At 43.3% G+C, this 20,356-nt stretch overlaps 1 protein-coding gene across 3 annotated transcripts in view; it reads right to left on the reverse strand.

The window, feature by feature from the left end:
* CSMD1 (CUB and Sushi multiple domains 1) overlaps positions 1-20,356 on the reverse strand; it is a 2,016,427-nt gene that overhangs the window by 88,194 nt on the left and 1,907,877 nt on the right. For all 3 annotated transcript variants that reach the window (XM_045056760.1, XM_045056761.1, XM_045056762.1), the window contains one exon: positions 12,218-12,403. In XM_045056760.1, coding sequence (XP_044912695.1) covers positions 12,218-12,403 — 186 coding nt within the window. The remainder of the gene's footprint in view (positions 1-12,217; positions 12,404-20,356) is intronic.

The raw sequence follows: 20,356 nt of genomic DNA on the forward strand, positions 1-20,356 counted from the left end.
CAGAGATTTCAATGCAGTCCACACCCTCCCATTTCAACACTGCTCTGGGAGGAAGCCCCACCACAAAGACTGGATTGAAAACATGAGATTCTTAAGGAAATACATTGTTTCTAGATTTTTGTTTTAAGCTCAGATGTTAACCAGTCCTGAGTGTGTGAGTTGTTTAGAATAAGAGTAGCAAATTAGTAAAGAGCTCAAATCACAGAGTTTTAAAAGCAACCTTTTAGCAGGTAACTTACGGGCTCACTGAGAGTGATCAGACTTCCGCTACCAGACAAAAAAAAAATGTCCCAACACTTCAAAGCCCCTAACTGCCACCCCTCTCCCCAAGATTCCTGACTGAATCTAAACCCTCTGAACATTCTCATGTTCTTTCTAGTCCTGGAATTGCCAGATTTCTTCTCATTCAATTATGAAGTTTACAAAAGCCCCTTCTTGAGATCAGACATTTTTCTGCCCCAGGCTTCTTGTTATTTTGCTGCTATGTTAGTTTTAATAAGTAGATCTTAGTGGAGTCAGACCCTAGAGTATTTACCTAACTAACTGTAACTAAGTAAAAAAAAAAAAAAGAAAAAGAAAAAGAAAAGAAAAAGAATATTCCAGCCCTTTCCCTAGCTTAAAGGTAAACACCTTCCATGGAATCTGATTTCAATAACAAAAAAGACCAATACTGAATTAACTTCATCTGCTTAGTGATACTGGTAAATACTGTTCAGATTTTTTTTTTATAATTCTATAATCGAAGTTCCCTATTAAAGCCATTTTGTTCAATTACATAAAATGGTTTATTTTTTAATTATACTAAACCAACCCCTGAACGGGATGAAAACAGTACTGATAACCAAGGAGTAGATTTATAGTAAAATAATCTTAGTATTTCACTCCTTATCCACTGGGCTCACAACAAAGGAATCCACAGTATTTACATCACCAATGCCTGTCTTTTAAAAACTTGGCTTTTCAGTTCCCTCTAAACATCCCTAGAAGTTTCCTGTTGTGGCCATGTGTCTTCTTTTTATCTGTGTGTTTTTTCAGTCCCGTAAGTTGCACACGTAAGGTCACGGTTTCAGTATGCACCAATAACCAACACTGAACCAGCTCTTATAATTAGGAACATCTTTAGAGTTTTTGCGGAAAGAGAATTGTTCGCTTAAAAATAGTTGATGCATTTGTTTAAATGTTCTTTCCCATTTCCCCTAGTGAGACTTTCCTCCTTCCGTTGTTTTAAGTAAGAGTCTAACAATGTCTCCGGGGTAATTTGTAGGTTATGATGAATGTGACTCTAAATTCTGACATTGTTGTAAATACAACATAGTCAGTGCCGTGAGAGCAGGGCCAGGGCCCTGCCCAAGGACTTGTGGACGCTTTCATGGAGACAAACCACACAAACTAGGGACTGGCATCGAAGCCGGTGGCCATCCGGCTGAGATACGCCTGATATGAAATGCTAAACAAGCGGATGACACCTGCTGTGGTCACATCCTCAATCTCTAATACTTGGGACACAGGTCTGCAGACATCTAAAGGGACAAGATAAAAGAAGGGTGGGGAGCCGTGGATGCTTCCAGAAAGTTGGTGGTTTGGTGCTGTAGAGGGGGTGCGGGAGGCACCATGAAAGCTGGCACATGAGAAGACACGATTTCGACCCAGTGCTGAGTGAATAGGGAGCTGTTTCCTCTGATGGTGTGGCACTACAATGACACGAGGACATTAATATGCAACAGATACGTTCTGCTTACACACACTCTCTCTGCTAAGACTCCACACACACAGGACCACGTGGAGCATCATGACCGTGTGTAAGATGGGGCCAAGCTAGGAACCTCGGAACTCGCGAACTTCCCTTCTAGTGATGCGTACAATGTTCCTAAATTCTTATAATTTAGTGCATGAGGTCATACATGGAGCCAAGTCATTTTTCTCTTCAAAACACTTCAGTAGGAGTGACAGATGTGTGGAAACATTCTTTTTGGATGGTACATGATTGTAACATTTCAAGGAACCAGCATCACGTCATTCTGTGGGGACACTGATGTCAAGAACTCATAGAAATGTGTGTTAATTTTCCTGTCTCTCCATAACTTTGGGTTTAGAATAGTTAAGTGAAAATATACTTATATTATACTTATATTTATACTTAGTAAATGCATACGTATATTTACTGTGTATATATATATATATATACTTTAATATTATATATATATGTATATTTAGTAAGATGAATAGACTTAATCATTCAATGTAACAGAAAAGAATAATCATTAGTTTCGACATCAATGTATGTACAGAATATGCAGAATGATCACTAACCCTGAAGTGTTGTGTGTTTGGGGCGCCTGGGCAGCTCAGTCGGTTAAGCGTCCGACTTCGGCTCAGGTCATGATCTCACAGTAGGTGGGTTCGAACCCGGCATCGGGCTCTGTGCCGACAGCTCGGAGCCTGGAGCCTGCTTCGGATTCTGTGTCTCCCTCTCCCTCTGCCCCTCCCCCAACCATGCTCTGTGTGTCTCTTTCTCAAAAATAAATAAACTTTGAAAAAATAAAAACCAAAATAAAGTGTTGTCTATTTAATGCATTAGTTACTTGAAACTATCAATGTCTATATCTCTATCTCTATATCTATAAAACCGTGCACAATTTCAAGTTTGCAGGACTATTTTACATTTCAGGAAGTGTGTGCTCCGTGCTTGACCCAGGTGTGGAAACATTCTGGAGCACAGCTACACACACCAGAGGCAGACCCTTGGCCAGCTGACAGCAGCACGGCTCGCCTGGCACACATCTCAGCCTGCTGGGCTGGGCAAAGGCTCAGCCATCCAGACTAAAAGGGAGAAAACCTCTCATGTTCATGAGTCACTCTGCTTACATGGCAGCAAATTAAAAAAAAGCAACTGTAAAAAAGCAGTTTCCTCACATCTCGTCTGACGGGGGCCCTGATGTCCGTTCCACAGGCACTTACAAAGAGATGGCCGTCAGCCCAATGGACAAATGCACCTGCTGTTGCAGGGTTTACGCTTTTCAAAGATAAAACAATAATAACTAACATATTCCATTACTCAGGGGCCGCGAATGACCTACAAGACACAAGACCCAGATTTACCATGGGGCATTCCAGGGCACATTTTCTTTCTTATGTTTATCAAGGCACCAAGGGGAACCTGTTCACAAGTCCAATTAAAACGCAAAAAGCTAGACTAAGCCATGTTCAGTCTTTGCAAAAGAAAATCACAGAGTGGAGCACAGCTGGCCCTAAAGCAGGGGTCTGAATCTAATCTGAAACAATATCTAAACTCCAACGGAGCACCACGATCCCAAAAAGACAGTTTCAATAACCACAGCGAGTCTGCACAACCTTAATGTGCAGCCTTCAAACCCCTCCCCCAGCAGAATCTACAGTAGCTGAGGTTTGGCGCTAACAGTCGGCCACGACAGAGGCTTCCAGGGCTGGCGAGGACTCCTCACCTTGCACACGACTGCACAAACCCATCCCGCAAAGTGACGCACCTCAACGTCGAGGAGCAGGAACCCAGCCGGCGTCTAGTGGCTGTTTGAAACTTCGTGTGGGCTCACACAGCACATGACCCGCCAGGTCTGCTCCCCGGGTCTGTGCCGGGCACGGGACGAATCAGGGCGGGCTGGGCACGGGCTGGGGAGCGCTGGGGGACACTGCGCACGTCTCCGGCACAGGCTGCCAGCTGAGGCTCTGAACTGACCTTTTGGCCTGGGCTATTTTCCAAGTCTTGTAACAAACAGACTTCCTTGGAAGCTGGAAATAGATTTGTGCCTCCTACAAAAGTCCTTTTTTCCCTTTAGCTTTAATATGCATTAAATATGTACTTAAGTTAATATAAATATGTACTTAATTTAATATGCATTAAAAAAGACATATGCATATGATGATTATGTATTTAGATCAAGCGGGAACTGGATTCTTCTTCATCGGCTTTGCTAACATCTTCACTGAAATCCCTTGTAAATGCATCCTGTGGGGCAAGATGGGCCCATTCACACTAGCTGCAAGGCGGAGTCCAGCCTCCAGCAGGGAGGGGCCGGAGGCAGACAGATGGCTTCAGTCCCGACTCTGCCGTGGACCGACCATGCAACCTTGGGGGGTTTTCCACTTTTGGGGGCTCCAGTCCCCATCTGCATCATGCGGATAATGATAGTGCTGCAAAGGTCCATTAAAGGGCTCAGACTGCAGGTATGTAAATGCTCATGACAGGGCCTGGCGCGTAGCGGAAAGTCACAGAGGCCTGATGTACAGCTGGTGTCATGACTCAGGGCTCAGCAATATGACGTACGATCAAACGATGTTTGTCAAGGAGCCAAGGGTAACGTATCGTGTGTATTCTACTCTGAAGGTGGGGGTGATCAGTAAAGACAACAGAAGCAGTTCCTAGACCATGTCCTAAGGGACTAAGTGGATAAGTGTATATGCTCCAAAACATTTTATATACGGTATTCTTATATTTATAAACACACATATATGCATTACATATATAAATGCATATGTATATTTTACATAAATACATAAATACACAATCATGTATATTATACACATGTATTTATATGTGTCTATAATATATATGGGAATAAACACATATGTATTTATATATGTGTGCACACATGTATATATGTACTATTATACACATATGTGCATATATGTATTATATATAGACGAATGCATACACGTACCTGTATGTTGTACAGACATGGCCTACAGGTAACTTATATGTACATAACTTATATATAAGTTTTTCTATGAGTGGGCTATTTGCAGGTCACATAAAGCTATTTGGCACAATACGACTTTATCCTGTTCTCCCTCTCCTGGAATATACAGGCGTTACATTTAACCACGTAAAGTGCTCATGGCACCTGGCACGCATAGTAGGTCTCTGATAAATTGTTCACAACAAACTTACTTCACTGACTAATGCCTTTAATCGAAAAAGCAAACCTCTATATTGGGATTGGGATCTGGAATTCGTTTTTCATTAGACGGTCATCTTAACGGCTTTGATTGCTCCCGTATGCAAAGTGCATCATGCTTATCTGTCCATCGTTTGGTCAAACTATGAAACCCATACGTTAATACCCAGAGCCTCCCTTGTTCTCTAATGCCGTTAGCATGAATCAAATCTTCAGCGACCCAAATCCAGTGTCAGCAAATAAGTTAAAATGGAGAGAAAGGAGCCTCAGGCACCTGCTGCAGGGACATGCGGGACTGCGCGCAGCAGGCAAACTGAAGCGGTTACTTATCGCAGCCTGCACGTCCGTAAAGCTAACGGCCAGACGAACTGATTTTATTTACCATCTACACGTACTCTTTTATCAAAGGCGAAGTGTTTCTCACCTCGGAATCAGGGCTCCGGTCTACACATTACTGCAGTCAGTAAGGAAACCGAATGGCGTCACGTCTACAATGTACACAGAGGAGTCGGTCTCGGGGAGCTCAACAGTAACCAAACTTTCCGACTCGCGAGTAAAGCTTCGTGCTTACTCTCTGCAGTTTCTGAATTTAAATGAGGTGGAGAAAACGCCATCCCTCCCCCTCCAAAAATGAAATAGGTTTTCCAAGTCCCTGAATATCAAGGAACTTAAGTGAAATGTCCATTTCTCCCTTTTGTAAAATCTAATGGACAATAGTGAGGCCAGAAATACTTGAAAGTTAGAAATAACACTTAAAAAATTCAGCGCTAATTTTCCATTTTATTATAAAAGTTGTATGTATTGTCCGTGTTACTGAAGCAGTCGGTATCAAAAGCTTTAAAATGCAAATTGGCTTTTTTTCCATGTAACAACCATTTCACTGAGCATACTATAACTTCTTTCTACTGGAATCCTCATTTGTATGTAGGAAATAATTTTGTGATTTAATTTTTTATTGCAGCTTGAAAGCAAGCGTCCGTGTAGAATATGCACTTTTGAAGCAGAGAAATTCAAATGCATGTATAAATTAGACCACCTTATGTGTGTTGTATTACGTTTCCCGTCGGCACAGAATAGTTCTCTTAAGTGATGTAATATTTGCCTTTGAACAGCCAAAGGCCCCTCATTCCTGACTTTTCTAGAAAGTTTTAGACATAAATTCAGACCACGTCCTTGAAATCATTTGGTTCCACTACAGACAAAAGGCGGCTCCCTGACGCGCGGTCAGCGATTTAACGCTTCCCAGGATGAATTACGTGCTGGGTTACAACGGCACCCACTTCCCGTCTCTGTGCTCAGTTCTCTAACACACAAGGCTTCTGAGACATGAGATTGCTAGGGGCAGAATGGGACGGAAGCAGGGAGCAGGGACTCTCTCCCTAGGTCTTCCGGAAACAAACCCCATTGGCTCCTCTCTACATCTGTGACTCCGGCCAGCGGACCCCACCGATCCCTCTGAGGTGCTTGTCCGTCTGGGGGGATAACAACTGCATACGTCCTGAGAGGTGAGTGAGGCGATGTGTGCAAAGCTCACGGACTCCAGCCTGGAGGGCAGTCGAAGGTCCAGGACTGGTCCTGAAGGTGCTGTTAATCGATGTGGCATGAACATCTACACATGCACACACTGAACGTGAGCTGGTCGGGTTCCAAGTCAGACTCGCTGTAATATCTGAGTTCGGTCTACGGGCTGTAAGAGGAGCCTCAGGGACACACAGGGGGCCCTGCCTCGGCCTGGTGCTCCGTACGCAGAGCTTGGGGACTTGGTGGGACAAACGTGGCACGGGCGGAAGGGACTTGAGGAGGGCGCAGGGAGGTCCGTCTGAGTCCCCACCTACTGGCTGTGGGGAGACAGGAGTGTTCTCAGCCCCCAGGCCCGGCCCGGCTCCTATGGTTTCTCTGCTGTTACCCCACTCTCTGGGCATTTCTCTGAGCTGATGGGGGTGCTTAAATCACCACTCCTCACGCTCGTCCCCACTCGTCAGGAAACCAGTCTGACACTCAGCCTGTCTAGAACAGGCACAGAGCCTTGAGTCCATACTGGACCACGGCACGGGACTTCCCCAGGCAGATCCCGGCAGCGTCACACTGTTGTGCTGTCATGAGGCCCAAAGCACGTCTGCCAAACCAGTGTCCCCATATAGCTGGCCCTGGGGCAGCAGGGGCCTCCACCAGGGCGGTTTCAGTGCCATGGAGTACTCCCCCAGATGTTTTCGTAATGCCCAGTCACGTTCATTTGGTTGCAAACTGCAGATTTGGGCTATCTCCGCTATTTGCCTTTTATTAAATCAGGAAGGTAAGGGAAGCACTGCCTTCTCCACAGGATTGTTGTTATGACCGAATGATGCAGCACGGACACGCCTGACGCAATCCAATGTCTACAGCTGCCGTTCAAAAGCGCGGTCCCCGTTATTACCATTGTGTCCCCAGATCACGCGCTCCTCCCAGTAGAGTGCCACCTCTTCTGTAAAAACCGATCCCAGGCTGAGCATCCATATGATCTCATCTACATCTTTTTTTTAACCTTTATTCATTTTTGAGAGACAGAGAGAGACAGAGCGTGAGCGGGGGAGGGGCAGAGAGAGAGGGAGACACAGAATCCGAAGCTGTCGGCACACAGCCTGACGTGGGGCTAGAACCCGCGAACCTTGAGACCATGACCTGAGCCGCAGTTCAACTCTTAACCAACAGAGCCACCTTGGCGCCCCTAACGTCATCTACATCTAATCGCTCCCTGCTATGACTGTGTCAGGCTGTGCGTCTGGGGTCCCGTGCATTGGTGCAGACTCCAACAAGGGCAAAGGCTTGTCTCACGGACCTGCCTACGCCAGCAGTCGTAAGCCAGGTGTCCTCGCAGACCACGCATCACAGAGTGCTGGGCGGACGAGCCAGGGTGTGTGCAGCACCTCCCGGTGTGACGACTTTCTTTGGCCCCTCGTGCCCACTGTGGGTCTCACACACTTCCTCCACGGGGTCCGAGGCATTTTATCTGCTTCTCTCTTTGTGAAATGTGCTGCTTCTTTCTTTCTCTACTCCCCAACTAAGGACTTAAAAAGCTAGGTCGTGCCTCTTTCCCTCCGAATGCTGACATAGTTGGCTCTCTGTGTTGGAGTCTTATGATGCCAACCCATTTACTGGCAAATATAGAGCACTGGCATCGGCATTCTGTAGTCCCAGCCGTAAAGAGGTGCTAAAAACCTGGGTATGCATAATTGCTTACACCAATGAGGGGTGGCCTTGACACTTAAATACGGCCCGTACGCCATCAGAGCCAGTTTTCATTTATGCACAGGGCATTCCGTCCAGCCCACGCTCAGGACGAAGCAGCTCAACATTACGGTGACACGCTAAAGGTTCTTGCTCATTGCATCGACCTGTGGAGTAACAGGCACATATGTGAGGCAGCCTCTACGTTCAATCCAAAGGAAACGCCTCATCAGTTAAAACAAAATGTCAAAGAAAACGCCACTGAGACTGTCTGACTGTGATCCCCAATAGGCTGGATTATCTTTAAGGAAAATGATGGCTTCAAAGCCTTCCACACAGCTTTACAGATCATGGAAATATCTGTCCATCGGGTCATTTTTAGTAAAATCAATTATGTCCCTAGAAATACTTACAACTGAAAACAAGATCAATCTTAGAGGGAACTGCAAAACATTCTTTCAGTTAAGCTTCTAAATTGTTGCATTCATATTAAATACATTTTGAAAAATGTCTCATTTTATATTGTTTTAACCCAATAAAACAAAAGGGGGAAGTCAGAGTGACATTGGCAAAAGAACGGACACACAGGTAGGTGGAGGAGAGTAGGAAATGCAGAAATTGAGACCCATGAACACAGTGAACCGATCTTTGGCAAAGGAGCAGAAGGCAATACAAATGGAGCAAAGACGGTCTTTCAGCAAATGGCACCGGGCCACGCAGACGTGCGCGTGCCAGGACTTCACACCCATCACAAGGATGACTTTGAAATGGATCAAAGACACAAATGGAAAGTATAAACCTCTAGAAGTAACATAGGAGAAAACGCAGGGGACCCTTGATTGGGGGGATAACTATTTAAGTCCAACACCAGAGGCATGTTCCATGAAAGAAAGAACCAGTAAGTTGTACTCCATCAAAACTGAAAACTTCTGCTCCGTAAAAGACACCATCAAGAGATTGAGAAGAGAAGATGTAGCCTAGGAGGAAATACTTAGGAAGGACATCTCTGATAAAGGACTGTTAGCCAAAATATACAAAGAACTCCTAAAACTCAACAAGAAACATCTTTTTTTTTTTAAAAAAAAAAAAAGAAGGGCAAAAGCTCGAAACATAAACCTCACCAAAGAAGGTAGACTAATGGCAAAGAAATATATGAAAACATGTCCCACATCATATGTCGCCAGGGAAATGCAAATTAAAACAACAAGGAGGTGGGGTGCCTGGATGGCTCCGGCAATTAAGCATCCGATTTCGGCTCAGGTCATGATCTTGTGGTCTGTGGGTTTGAACCCTACATTGGGTTCTGTGCTGTCTTAACAGCTCAGAGCCTAGAGCCTGCTTCAGGTTCTGTGTCTTTCTCGCTCTCTCTCTGCCCCTCTCCCCCCTCTCAAAAAATAAACATTTAAAAAATTAAAAAACAAAACAAAACACACATTGTTAGAAAGGCGAAAATCCAGAACACTGACAACAGCAAATGTTGGTGACAATGTGGAGCCACAGGAACTCTCACTCACTGCCGGTGGGAATGCAAAGTGGTGCAGCCCCTTTGGAGAATAGCTTGACAGTCTCTTAGAAAACTAAACATACTCTTCCCCTATGATCAAGCAATCATACTTCTTAGTATTTATTCAAAGGAGTTGAAACTTACGTCCACACAACACCTGCACTTGAATGCTTACAGCAGCTTTATTCATAACAGCCAACATTTGGAGGTAACCAAGGCGCCCTGCAGTACATGTGGGAGGATAAATGAACTCTGGTCCATCCAGAAAAGGAAGGGACCAGTATTATTTAGCACTAAAAATAAAGGGGCCATCAAGCCATGAAAAGACACAGAGAAACCCTAAATACACGTCAGTAAGTGAAAAAAACTGATATCTGAAAAGGATACATAATGAAAAAGTTCATCTCTATGACCTTCTGGAAAAGGCAAACTGTAGAGATGGGGAAAAAGATCAGTGGTTGCCAACAGTTGAGGGGCGGGGGAATGAGGGTGGATAACAGGCAGAGCACAGAAGATTTTCAGAGCGGTGAAAATGGTCTGTATGGTACCATAATGGTTCGTATTTGTATTTATCCATTTTTCCAAACCCACAGAACATACGATACGAAGAGTGAACCTTAACCCAAGCTATGAACTTTGGGTGACAATGATGTATCGAAATGGGTTCACCAATTGTAACAAATGAGCCTCTCCATTTGTTGGTGAGGAATGTAGATAATCGGGGAAGGATTTATGGGAATCTCTGTACTCTGGTCGATTTTGTTATAAACCTGAAGTTCTTCTAAAAAACGGCCTATTAAAAAAAGGATGTGAGAATAAAAATTACATTTACATAATTTACATAGTTGCCTTATCATGCATCATGTCTTTCTCAGGCACTCAACAAATTTTAAATGGCTTTGCCTTTAAAACCTAGCATACACTTGACATTTCAAGCACAGCACCCAGAGAACTTACAAAACAAAACAAAACACCAATGCCTGTTTTCCATCCAAGACTAGTTAACTCAAAATCCCTGAGAGTCAGACCTAGACATCAGCAGTTTTTAAAGCTCCCTACACGATTGTCATGTGTACCCAGAGTACAGAACCATTGGCATAATGAAAAGCACATAGGACATAACTGGAGAGGAGCGACTTCAACTCTAACTCTGCAAACCAGTAGCTTTTATTTCGTTGATAAGGCCGTGTGTGCCCTCCCTTTTCAGAGCTGTCAAGGGATTGAGAGATAAGCTGTTTGAAACATTTGGCACATAGTAGATACTTTACATTGTCAAGCGTTATTAATGACAACCTCTAAGTTATGTGCAAAGTAAGCAGGGTGTTAAACGCCCAGGAAATTGTTATCATCAGTAACCCCAAACATCTAGTGTTACTGCCATCTACGGGGTTAAGCTCATTTGAGGAAATAATTTTATTTAGGATTGAACGTAAAAACCTACTGATGTATCTTATTTTTCTAGCTTCCTGTACTGTTTCTTAATTACGATAAAACAGTACTTTATGAAATAAAAACTAAGAAATATTACTATTGTCTCATTGACTGTCAGGAAAAGCAATAATTATTTGAAAGGTAAAAATAAATAAATGAAAATGATCACAAGGAGTTTAAGAAGTATGGAGGAAAGTCAACTATGTTCTGTAAACATTTATGCATTTGTAGCTAAGAGTTTAAATAATTTTAACATGACCAAAAATACTGTACTGTGCACAAAAAGAGATCAATAGACTAATTTTATAGTTGAAGATCATGTGAAACGTTTTTCAAATATCTTCAGAGCAAAAATATTGTATGTGTAGAAATATTATATAACTTTCCATTTTCAGAAATTAGGTAGTTAGATTTTTTCCGATTTGAGGCTAGTTTTAATATAGCTGCAATGAAAGTTTTGGTGTAAATTGTGTGTGTGTGTGTGTGTGTGTGTGTGTGTGTGTGTGTGTGCATGAACTTTGGCTCTGTTTATGGAGTTAATTACTATTTTTTAAGACGACAGCTCTAGAATGGGCCCAAACTTTTGACCCTCTTAAGAATATTATTATATACCATAAGTCGCTTTCCAGAAAACTTACTGCACTTTGCAAATCAGTGACTCATTTATTGAGCACCGACATATTACGTAGAATGGGTGATCCACAAAGAAGCCGGGCACTGCCTTTAACGTGAAGGGATTTACAAACAGGTGGGGGGTGAATCGGAAACTCACGCTGACTTCTGCCTTCGTGTTTTGTGCGGAGACCCACTGCTAGACAGTGTGTCTCCACACCCTCTCGAACTCACCTACCCACGTGGAAAGAGACAGCCTAGTGAAGGTTTGCTGTAAACATCAGAGGGTCTAGATCCTGATGGAACCAATGTGATTCTCTGCAAGCAACTTTTCAGAATCAGAGCTGACTTTACATACATGGTTGGGATATTTTACGCAGAATAAATTGCTTTTAATCTTAGCACAGCGCCGGAGACCAAGCCCTCACGTGCTGTGGAGAGGGTCTCTGCACACTTGGGAATCTAGAGTTCTCCTAACGGTGAATCGTGCTCCTAATTAAATCTGCCAAGACATGTGAAGGCACTTAACACTCACGTGTACACGCAGGAGGCTTCCCCGTGTTATTCCACAGTCCATCTTCCCGACATACGGCCGCTGCTTGTTGGCCTGCTTCCAGCTTAAAGCCCTCATTACATTCATAGATCACTTTACTATCCAGCGTGAACTCGTTGCCCGTAAAGGAACCATTTCCCGGGGACTCGGGGATTCCACAGGACACAGCTGGAAAGAAGTGGCACAAATGGGGAGTTATTCTTACAAGACGTTATGATACTGGCTCTGTTTCTATTTTTATCTCTAGCACATATACAAATGGTAAGACATTTATATTTCTTTTCGTTACGTTTATTTATTTTTGAGAGACAGAGACAGAGCATGAGCAGAGGAGGGGTAGAGAGGGAGGGAGACACAGAATCCAAAGCAGGATCCAGGATCCAGGCTCTGTCGGCACAGAGCCCAACGTGGGGCTCCAACTCACAAACTGCGAGATCATGACCCGAGCGGAAGTCGGACGCTCAACCGACTGAGCCACCCAGGTGCCCCTGAACTCTGTCATACAGTTTAAACGCACTGAGATGTTTTCATCACATGGCCGGGCTCAGGATTGCGCAGTATCGTGCTTTTTACATCATTTAATATTGGAAAGAGAGGATAAAACGGTATCTTTCCCATCACAAAGTTGACCGACGCGTTGGTGCTGAGGTTTCACAGGGATCAGAGCCAATCCCCAGTCTGGCCTCCCTCACCCCCCACGACTGGGTTTTCCTCGAAGCGCCATCAAGTTCTGATGAGAGGCAAATCACTTAGCCGACATCCTCAATGCGTCCACAACCACAGTACCTGTTATCTTATGAATTATCTGTCAGAAGACAGGGCCTGAGGAACCGAAATACTGGAGGAGAAAGGGAGATTGCTTGAGCAGAACAGCTCAGTCCTCCAGGCGCTAAGCAGCCCCGCGTTCGGCATAAGGCCGGCAAGAAAGCAGTACGAAGGAACCAGGCATTTTTTTTTTTTTTAATGTTTCTTTATTTTTGAGAGAGACAGAGACAGAGACAGAGGGAGACCCAGAATCCGAAGCAGGCTCCAGGCTCTGAGCTGTCAGCACAGAGCCTGACGTGGGGCTCGAACTCATGAACTGTGAGATCGTGACCTGAGCCGAAGTCGGACACTTAACCGAGTGAACCACCCAGGCGCCCAAGGAACAGACATTTTTTTTTCAATATATGAAATTTATTGTCAAAATGGTTTCCATACAACACCCAGTGCTCCTCCCAAAAGGTGCCCTCCCCAATACCCATCACCCACCCTCCCCTCCCTCCCACCCCCCATCAACCCTCAGTTTGTTCTCAGTTTTTAAGAGTCTCGCATGCTTTGGCTCTCTCCCACTGTAACCTCTTTTTTTTTTCCCTTCCCCTCCCCCATGGGTTTCTGTCAAGTTTCTCAGGATCCACATAAGAGTGAAAACATATGGTATCTGTCTTTCTCTGTATAGCTTATTTCACTTAGCATCACACTCTCCAGAGGAACAGACATTTTTTAACAAACAAGAAAGATGAAGAGAGTGTTTAGTATAAATATTTCCTTCTTCAATTTACTAGCTCTGATCCAGACTCATCTACTACGAGACAGAAACCAAACAAACAGACAAAAAACACCTCTCATGTGAAATGACTGTAAGTTACAACAAGGGCACAAAGTAGGAAAGCAGGACAGAGGGATCAACAGTAATTCCCAAGGATCTACACCCAATTCGGGTGCATTTGTCAAAGAAACGTTTTGCAGTAACTACAGTAACGGCCTTCCTTCACTCGGTCAATATTTAAGGTATTATTCACCTCATGGGTTTTAAATTGGGGTGGTTTAAAAATTTTCCCACATTGATTCCAATGAGAAACTACGTGTAGCATGTTAGAGCTGGAAAGACAGACTGAAAGAGCTTACATAAACTTATCAATTTACGGATAAGGAAAACTGAGGGTCAGAAAGGTGAAAGGACTTGCCGAGGCTATCAGAGAGACTGTGTGAAACCTCAGGCCACAGAGCAGACTGGTGACACCCAGCTGACACCACCTTCTGTTCCACGAGAGCCCCAGGGAGGAGCACACTGAGCTACACTGGTTCTGAGTCTTTTCCTTGTCATTTTGTTCTTTTCTCCTTAGCGCAATTCGTGAATAAATGCGATGGAAAATGGTCAGAGAAGGTAACACATTTTTTAATGTAGTGGGTGATAAAAATCAAATTTCTGGGAAGTCCAAGCACTCAAATTTCTCTTGTGCTTAATTTTATAATCTGCTATTTCAACATCTATCTATATGAAAAATACATATGAAAAAAATTACATGATATACATATGAAGCATACTATAGTAAAGATTTGCAGTAGCCAGGGGATAAAAAAATCTTAGACATATAGACATCATTTTTGTTTTACAGGGCAAACTTTATTTTTTTTAATTTTTTATATTAAATATAATTTATTGTCAAATTGGTTTCCATACAACACCCAGTGCTCATCCCAACAGGTGCCCTCCTCAATGGCCATCACCCACTTTCCCCTCTCCCCCACCCCCCATCAACCCCAGTTTGTTCTCAGTATTTAAGAGTCTCTTATGGTTTGCCTCCCTCCCTCTCTGTTTGTAACTCCCCCCCCCACCCCTCCTCCCTGGTCTTCTAAGTTTCTCAGGATCCACATAAGAGTGAAAACATATGGTATCTGTCTTTCTCTGCGTGACTTATTTCACTTAGCATAACACCCTCCAGTTCCATCCATGTTGCTGCAAATGGCAGGATTTCATTCTTTCTCATTGCCAAGTAGTATTCCATTGTATATATAAACCACAATTTCTTTATCCATTCATCAGTTGATGGACATTTAGGCTGTTTCCACAATTTGGCTATTGTTGAGAGTGCTGCTATAAACATTGGGGTACAAGTGCCCCTATGCATCAGCACTCCTGGATCCCTTGGGGAAATTCCTAGCAGTGCTACTGCTGGGTCATAGGGCACAGCCGCTGTGGAAAACAGTGTGGAGGTTCCTCTAAAAACCTACAGACATCAGTTTGAATAAAGCATTCCAAATAACATCTGGCTTTCCAAAGCCATTGCTTTACTGAGGCAATGTATCGATCATTTGCAAAATGTTCATCTTAATTTCTTGAAGGCAGCGAATGCCCCTTGTGACTGGATCTCTCAGGGTCAACAATCTGTTTCCTCACCAATTCCTCTCAGGAGTCACTCAAGTAATCATTGGCTCATTCTCACAAACCTTAATGTCCCTGCCGCTAGCTGAAGCGTGCCCAGGGCCCAGTTCCCTTCTGGCTCTCATTTGGGATGAGAAGCCAATGAAATGACATTCCTCTGGCAGATGAAATGAGAAAGAGGACATTATACAAACACCCAAGAAACCCTACCTTCAAGGGCTTCATACCCCAGAGGCCCAAACAGAAAAGGTATCTAACTACTTATGTTAAATCTGGAAGCTTATTTCACGCGTGAACCCTGATACGGGGGACTTCAGAAGACCCACTTTTTGTCATCTGATCAGCCACTGGGAATCTGTTTTTGGCTTTGAGCTATCGGTTTTAACAACCCTGTAGAGTGTCTTAACAACAGGTTGTTTGGCGGGGCTTAAAATAAAGGTTGGCGATCAATCAGCCACGAAATTCTAACACTTCTGATTCAGTGAAGGTTGGTGATATCCTTACAGACTCCCTTAAAAGGGAGACTCCTGCTAATGTCCAGTATGGGGTCATCTCTTCATTCCTTCCAAAATTTTTGCATGATCACTATGTGACAGATATTGTTTCGATCACTTTTTAAATGTTAAGGAGTAAAATGTATGTGACTTTCAAAATATTCATTATGTTCTTCCTTTTATTATAGCTGAAGGGAATACATTGTCTTAGTATTTTTTCATTGTACTAATATAGCATTATATTTCCCAACAATCTAGGCAAATGAGCACATACTCAGCCCATAAATTTATTTTCTGTGGAAGAGCACGGACTTTAAAGTCAGACTTCTCGATCAGTTCTTGTCCCGGACATTTGTCAGCTCTATGATTTCAGGTCAGTGACAATGAATGTCTGGTTTGCAAGTTAATAATGGCCACCTCAAAGGCAATTGTAAGGAGTCAACGAAATAATGTACACAGAACAAAGAGCACTAGCTTGATACAACATAAGTATTCAATACTCAAGAAAACATTGTGGGGCCCCTGGGTGGCTCAGCTAGTTAAGGTCTGGCTCCTGATCTTGGCTCAGGTCATGATCTCACAGTTCATGGGATTGAGCCTCACAGCAGGCTCTGCACTGTGATTGGGGAGCCTGCTTGGGATTCTCTCTCTCTCCCTCTCTCTCTGCCCCTCTTCCACTCTCTCTCTCCGTCTTCAAAATAAATTTTAAAAAGTGACTTGCAAAGAGAGCAAAGAGGAAACCGGTAGTGAATCAGCTTCTTTCTACTACATGTCTCATGAGACATTTAACATTTTGGTTTCGAATATATAAATGGAAGGGCTGCTGTGCCCAGTGTCATATTCTTTTATGAATCGAACCCTTCATGGGATTTTTTTCTTTATGTATTTAAGACCAAACAGTAGTTGTCATTCCTGTCTTTGGAGGTTTAACACCTCTCTGATTTTTTTCCCATTTTCCATTTCCCATGATTGCTTGCTATAACTGACAATCCCTCCTTTTCTTTCTGCTACCCATCGAATTTCAACTCCGTACAATTTGTGCTCCTTTTTTTTTTTTTGTTTCTCCATTTTTTTTTTTCCCTTCAAAGGGTTCTTGGGCTGTGACTCTCACCTTAGGCTTGTGATCCTCATTATCTTGACAGCCACTCAGTCCACGTGGTGTTGTCGCCTGCTGTCCAGCTGAACGATGCCCACATCTCAAGCTTAATGTGTATAAACCCTGAGGTTGTCATCAGACCTTCACCGTAGCTACTACCCTCACAGACTTTCTCCCAGTAAGTCCAGTTAGAATTTTCCATTCACTTCTTGTTTACATGGCCCGGATTTGGTTGGTGACCACGCGGTGCCTGCTTATTTGAACATTTGCTTCACACTCTACTGGTATCCTAGCTCACACACCCAGTATCTCAAAATAGAATGTCTACCTTTTCATTATCTGTTGGGAGGGTTGTGTTTATTTATTTATTTATTTTTTACCTTTTCATTATCTGAACCCTACTCATAAGGCGAAGGCAAACCCAGAAAGAGATCAATCACCCAGTAAAGCCTGGAATGAAAATAGTATCCTGCAGTAGGGATGCCTATAGACTGGTTAAAGTAAGAGGTATATTTAAGTAATAAGGTCTGAAACGGGACATGAAGGAAGTCTGATAGGTACCAAGTTTATAACCAAAGACCAAGTTGAACATCAGCAGTATAAACAAAAGAACTGCATATAAGCTTAGGAACTGGAAGAATGGAGAGCCCATGAAATGCTCTGCAAAGAATGGGATGTGCTAAGAGGTACAGAAGAAGACTTGCTTTGCAAGAGAGCAATGCCAATCCTTCACACATTCTGCCGAAGGCATAATGAAGAACAAGGCAGCCACACAGCCAATGCCTCAAATGACCGTGGATTTCCGTGGGGTCATAAGTATACAATGTAAGCATGGAAGAATTTTCTATTAATTAAAATGTGTGTATGTGTGTGTAACTTTAAATACATACACATATAAATATTAATTACGGACTGTAATAGAATATCCCAATTGCCATCTAGAATTTGGTTCTACTCTGTAATATCAGTGCTTGCATTTGTTTTGCGTTAATAATCATGTTGGGCCAAGTAACAGTGAATTTGTTACAGTCTAATAAAAGTATCAGAGACCGATAATACAGAAATCACGTCACTTATTATTCACTACAGAACTATCAGATAAAAGCCTTCGAACACTATTTTTGCTGACTACAGAATTCTGGGCGGTATTCTTTTCAGCCCTTTGAAACATGCTGTTCTACTTCCTTCTACCCACCAGGGTTTCTGATGAGAAATCTACCACCACTTGAATCCTTATCTCCCGGTAGGTGATCCATTGTTTCTGCTTGGCTACTTTCAAGATTTGTTTTCTCTGCCTTTACTCTCAGATGTTCAACTATGGTGTGCTTTGGTGTGCATTTCTTTGGGTTTCTGGTGATTAGGGCTCACTTAGCATTTTTACAAATTTTGCCAAACTTGGGAGGCTTTCATCCAGATCTCCTCAAGCACTTTTTCAGCCTCTCCCATCTTTCTGCTCATCTTCTGGGACCCTGAGGACACACGTGTCAGGTCATGTTGCAGTCCCATGGTCTGCGAGGCTCAGTTTACTTCTTTGTAAGCATATTTTCTCTCTGTTTTTCAAAGTGGCTACTTTTTATCATTCTATCTTCAATTCAGAGGAGAGAGGTCCTTTCCCATCATCTCCTTTTTGCTGTTGAGTCCATCTATTGAGTTCCTTTGTTTGTTCGTTTCAGTTATCGTATTTTTTAGTTCTAATCATTCCATTTGGTTATTCTTTGCATCTTCTATTTCTTTGTTGGGCCCTCCTATTTTTTTAACTGTTTATTATCAAATGCATATATCATATGCATAATATAATAAAATGCTCATATGCATTTTAATTGTTGGTGATGGCTGCTTTAGAATCTTAGAGCATTCTAGCAACCGTGTCATCTAGACATTGGCTTCGGTTGATTGTCTCATCTCATTTAGGTTGATATCTTCCCATTTCTTGGTATGACAGGTGATATGGCATTAACACCTGGACATTTTGGGCATTATGTCCTAAGACTGGCTCTGTTTTCCTAAGGCTTACCTAACATCACTCTAGTAAGCAAAGGGAGGTCCCACCTCCTCACCTCCAGGTGGAGGTGGAATTCTGGGTTAGTGGGGTCCTTGCTGGGTGAGGTGGAGATTCCAGCTGGCCTGCAAGTCCCCACTAGTGCCTCGCTGGCCGGGACAGTAGGAGGGGTTTCTTATGGATCCTCCTGTGGCCTCCACTGACATGGAGAGGAATGGCTTTGTCACAGTTGAGGAATGGTGACATTTCTGACTCTCAAATATGTGTCCTCTGATACCATCCCAGCAAGGGGGGGTTAGGGGAAGATCATCACCACCACCTGGAGTGAGGTCCAATTTCCTACCTGGTGTCACTGATGTTTCTTCCAAGGCCTCCTTGGACACCACCCCGTAGGGGAGAGTTGGGCCATCTTAGCCTGGAAAAGATCTCCACTTGGTCTTTGCAATCAGTGGTTGGGTATAACCACAGGTTTTCCCATAAGGTTTAGATGAAGAATGATTATTGACCAAATATTTCCTTTTATTGTCTGGGCCGTCCCTTCTCTGTTATTTTGGCAGGGAGAACAGACTTTTCTTGGTGGTGGTGGTTGTTGTTGTTGTTGTCATTACTGTCATTATTGTTATTTTGCCTGTGCCCATTGGTATTTCAAGATAACCAGTTTCCTCTTCATGCAGTTAGGAGTTTGAGGCAGTAAAGAGAGCCTAAGAATCTCACCACTGGGTCCTTCCTTCCATTCTGAGGTCCTAAGTCATTCTACCATCTTCTCTGTATCTTACAGAGTTCTCTTATAATTGTTTTCTATATAATTTTCAGGGATTTTAGTTGTACTTAGGACGGAAAATAGAAGAAAGAACATCTACTTCATCTTCCTAGAGTGAAAGCTGGAATATCTTCTAAACAATCTTGTTCTGGGGCGCCTGGGGGCTCAGTGGGTTAAGTGTCTGACTTCGGCTCGGGTCATTATCTCTCGGTTCGTGAGTTCAAGCCCCTCATCAGGCTCTGTGCTGACAGCTCAGAGCCTGGAGCCTGCTTCAGATTCTGTGTCTCCCTCTCTCTCAGCCCCTCCCCTGCTCATGCTCTGTGTCTCAAAAATAAACAAACATTAACAAACAATAAAGACAACAACAAAAACAACAATCTTGTTCTGAGGCTGAACAAGAAAGGGCTCTGTGATAGACTGGTGATGTCTGCCATGGCAAAAAAGTTAAGAATCCTGCAGACCACAGACCCTGCAAATCTGACCACTTCAGCACTTGTTGTCTGTCCCACCCACATGCCTACCTCTTACCTGAATAGTGCCCGTACACCCTCTTCCTAAAGGTGTAAAAATCCTTCAAGTGCAGAATATCCATACATGTTTTTCACCCTTCCCACTGCCTTGAATATC

Source organism: Felis catus, chromosome B1, assembly GCF_018350175.1.
Source record: "Felis catus isolate Fca126 chromosome B1, F.catus_Fca126_mat1.0, whole genome shotgun sequence".
Classification (NCBI taxonomy): Eukaryota; Metazoa; Chordata; class Mammalia; order Carnivora; family Felidae; genus Felis; species Felis catus.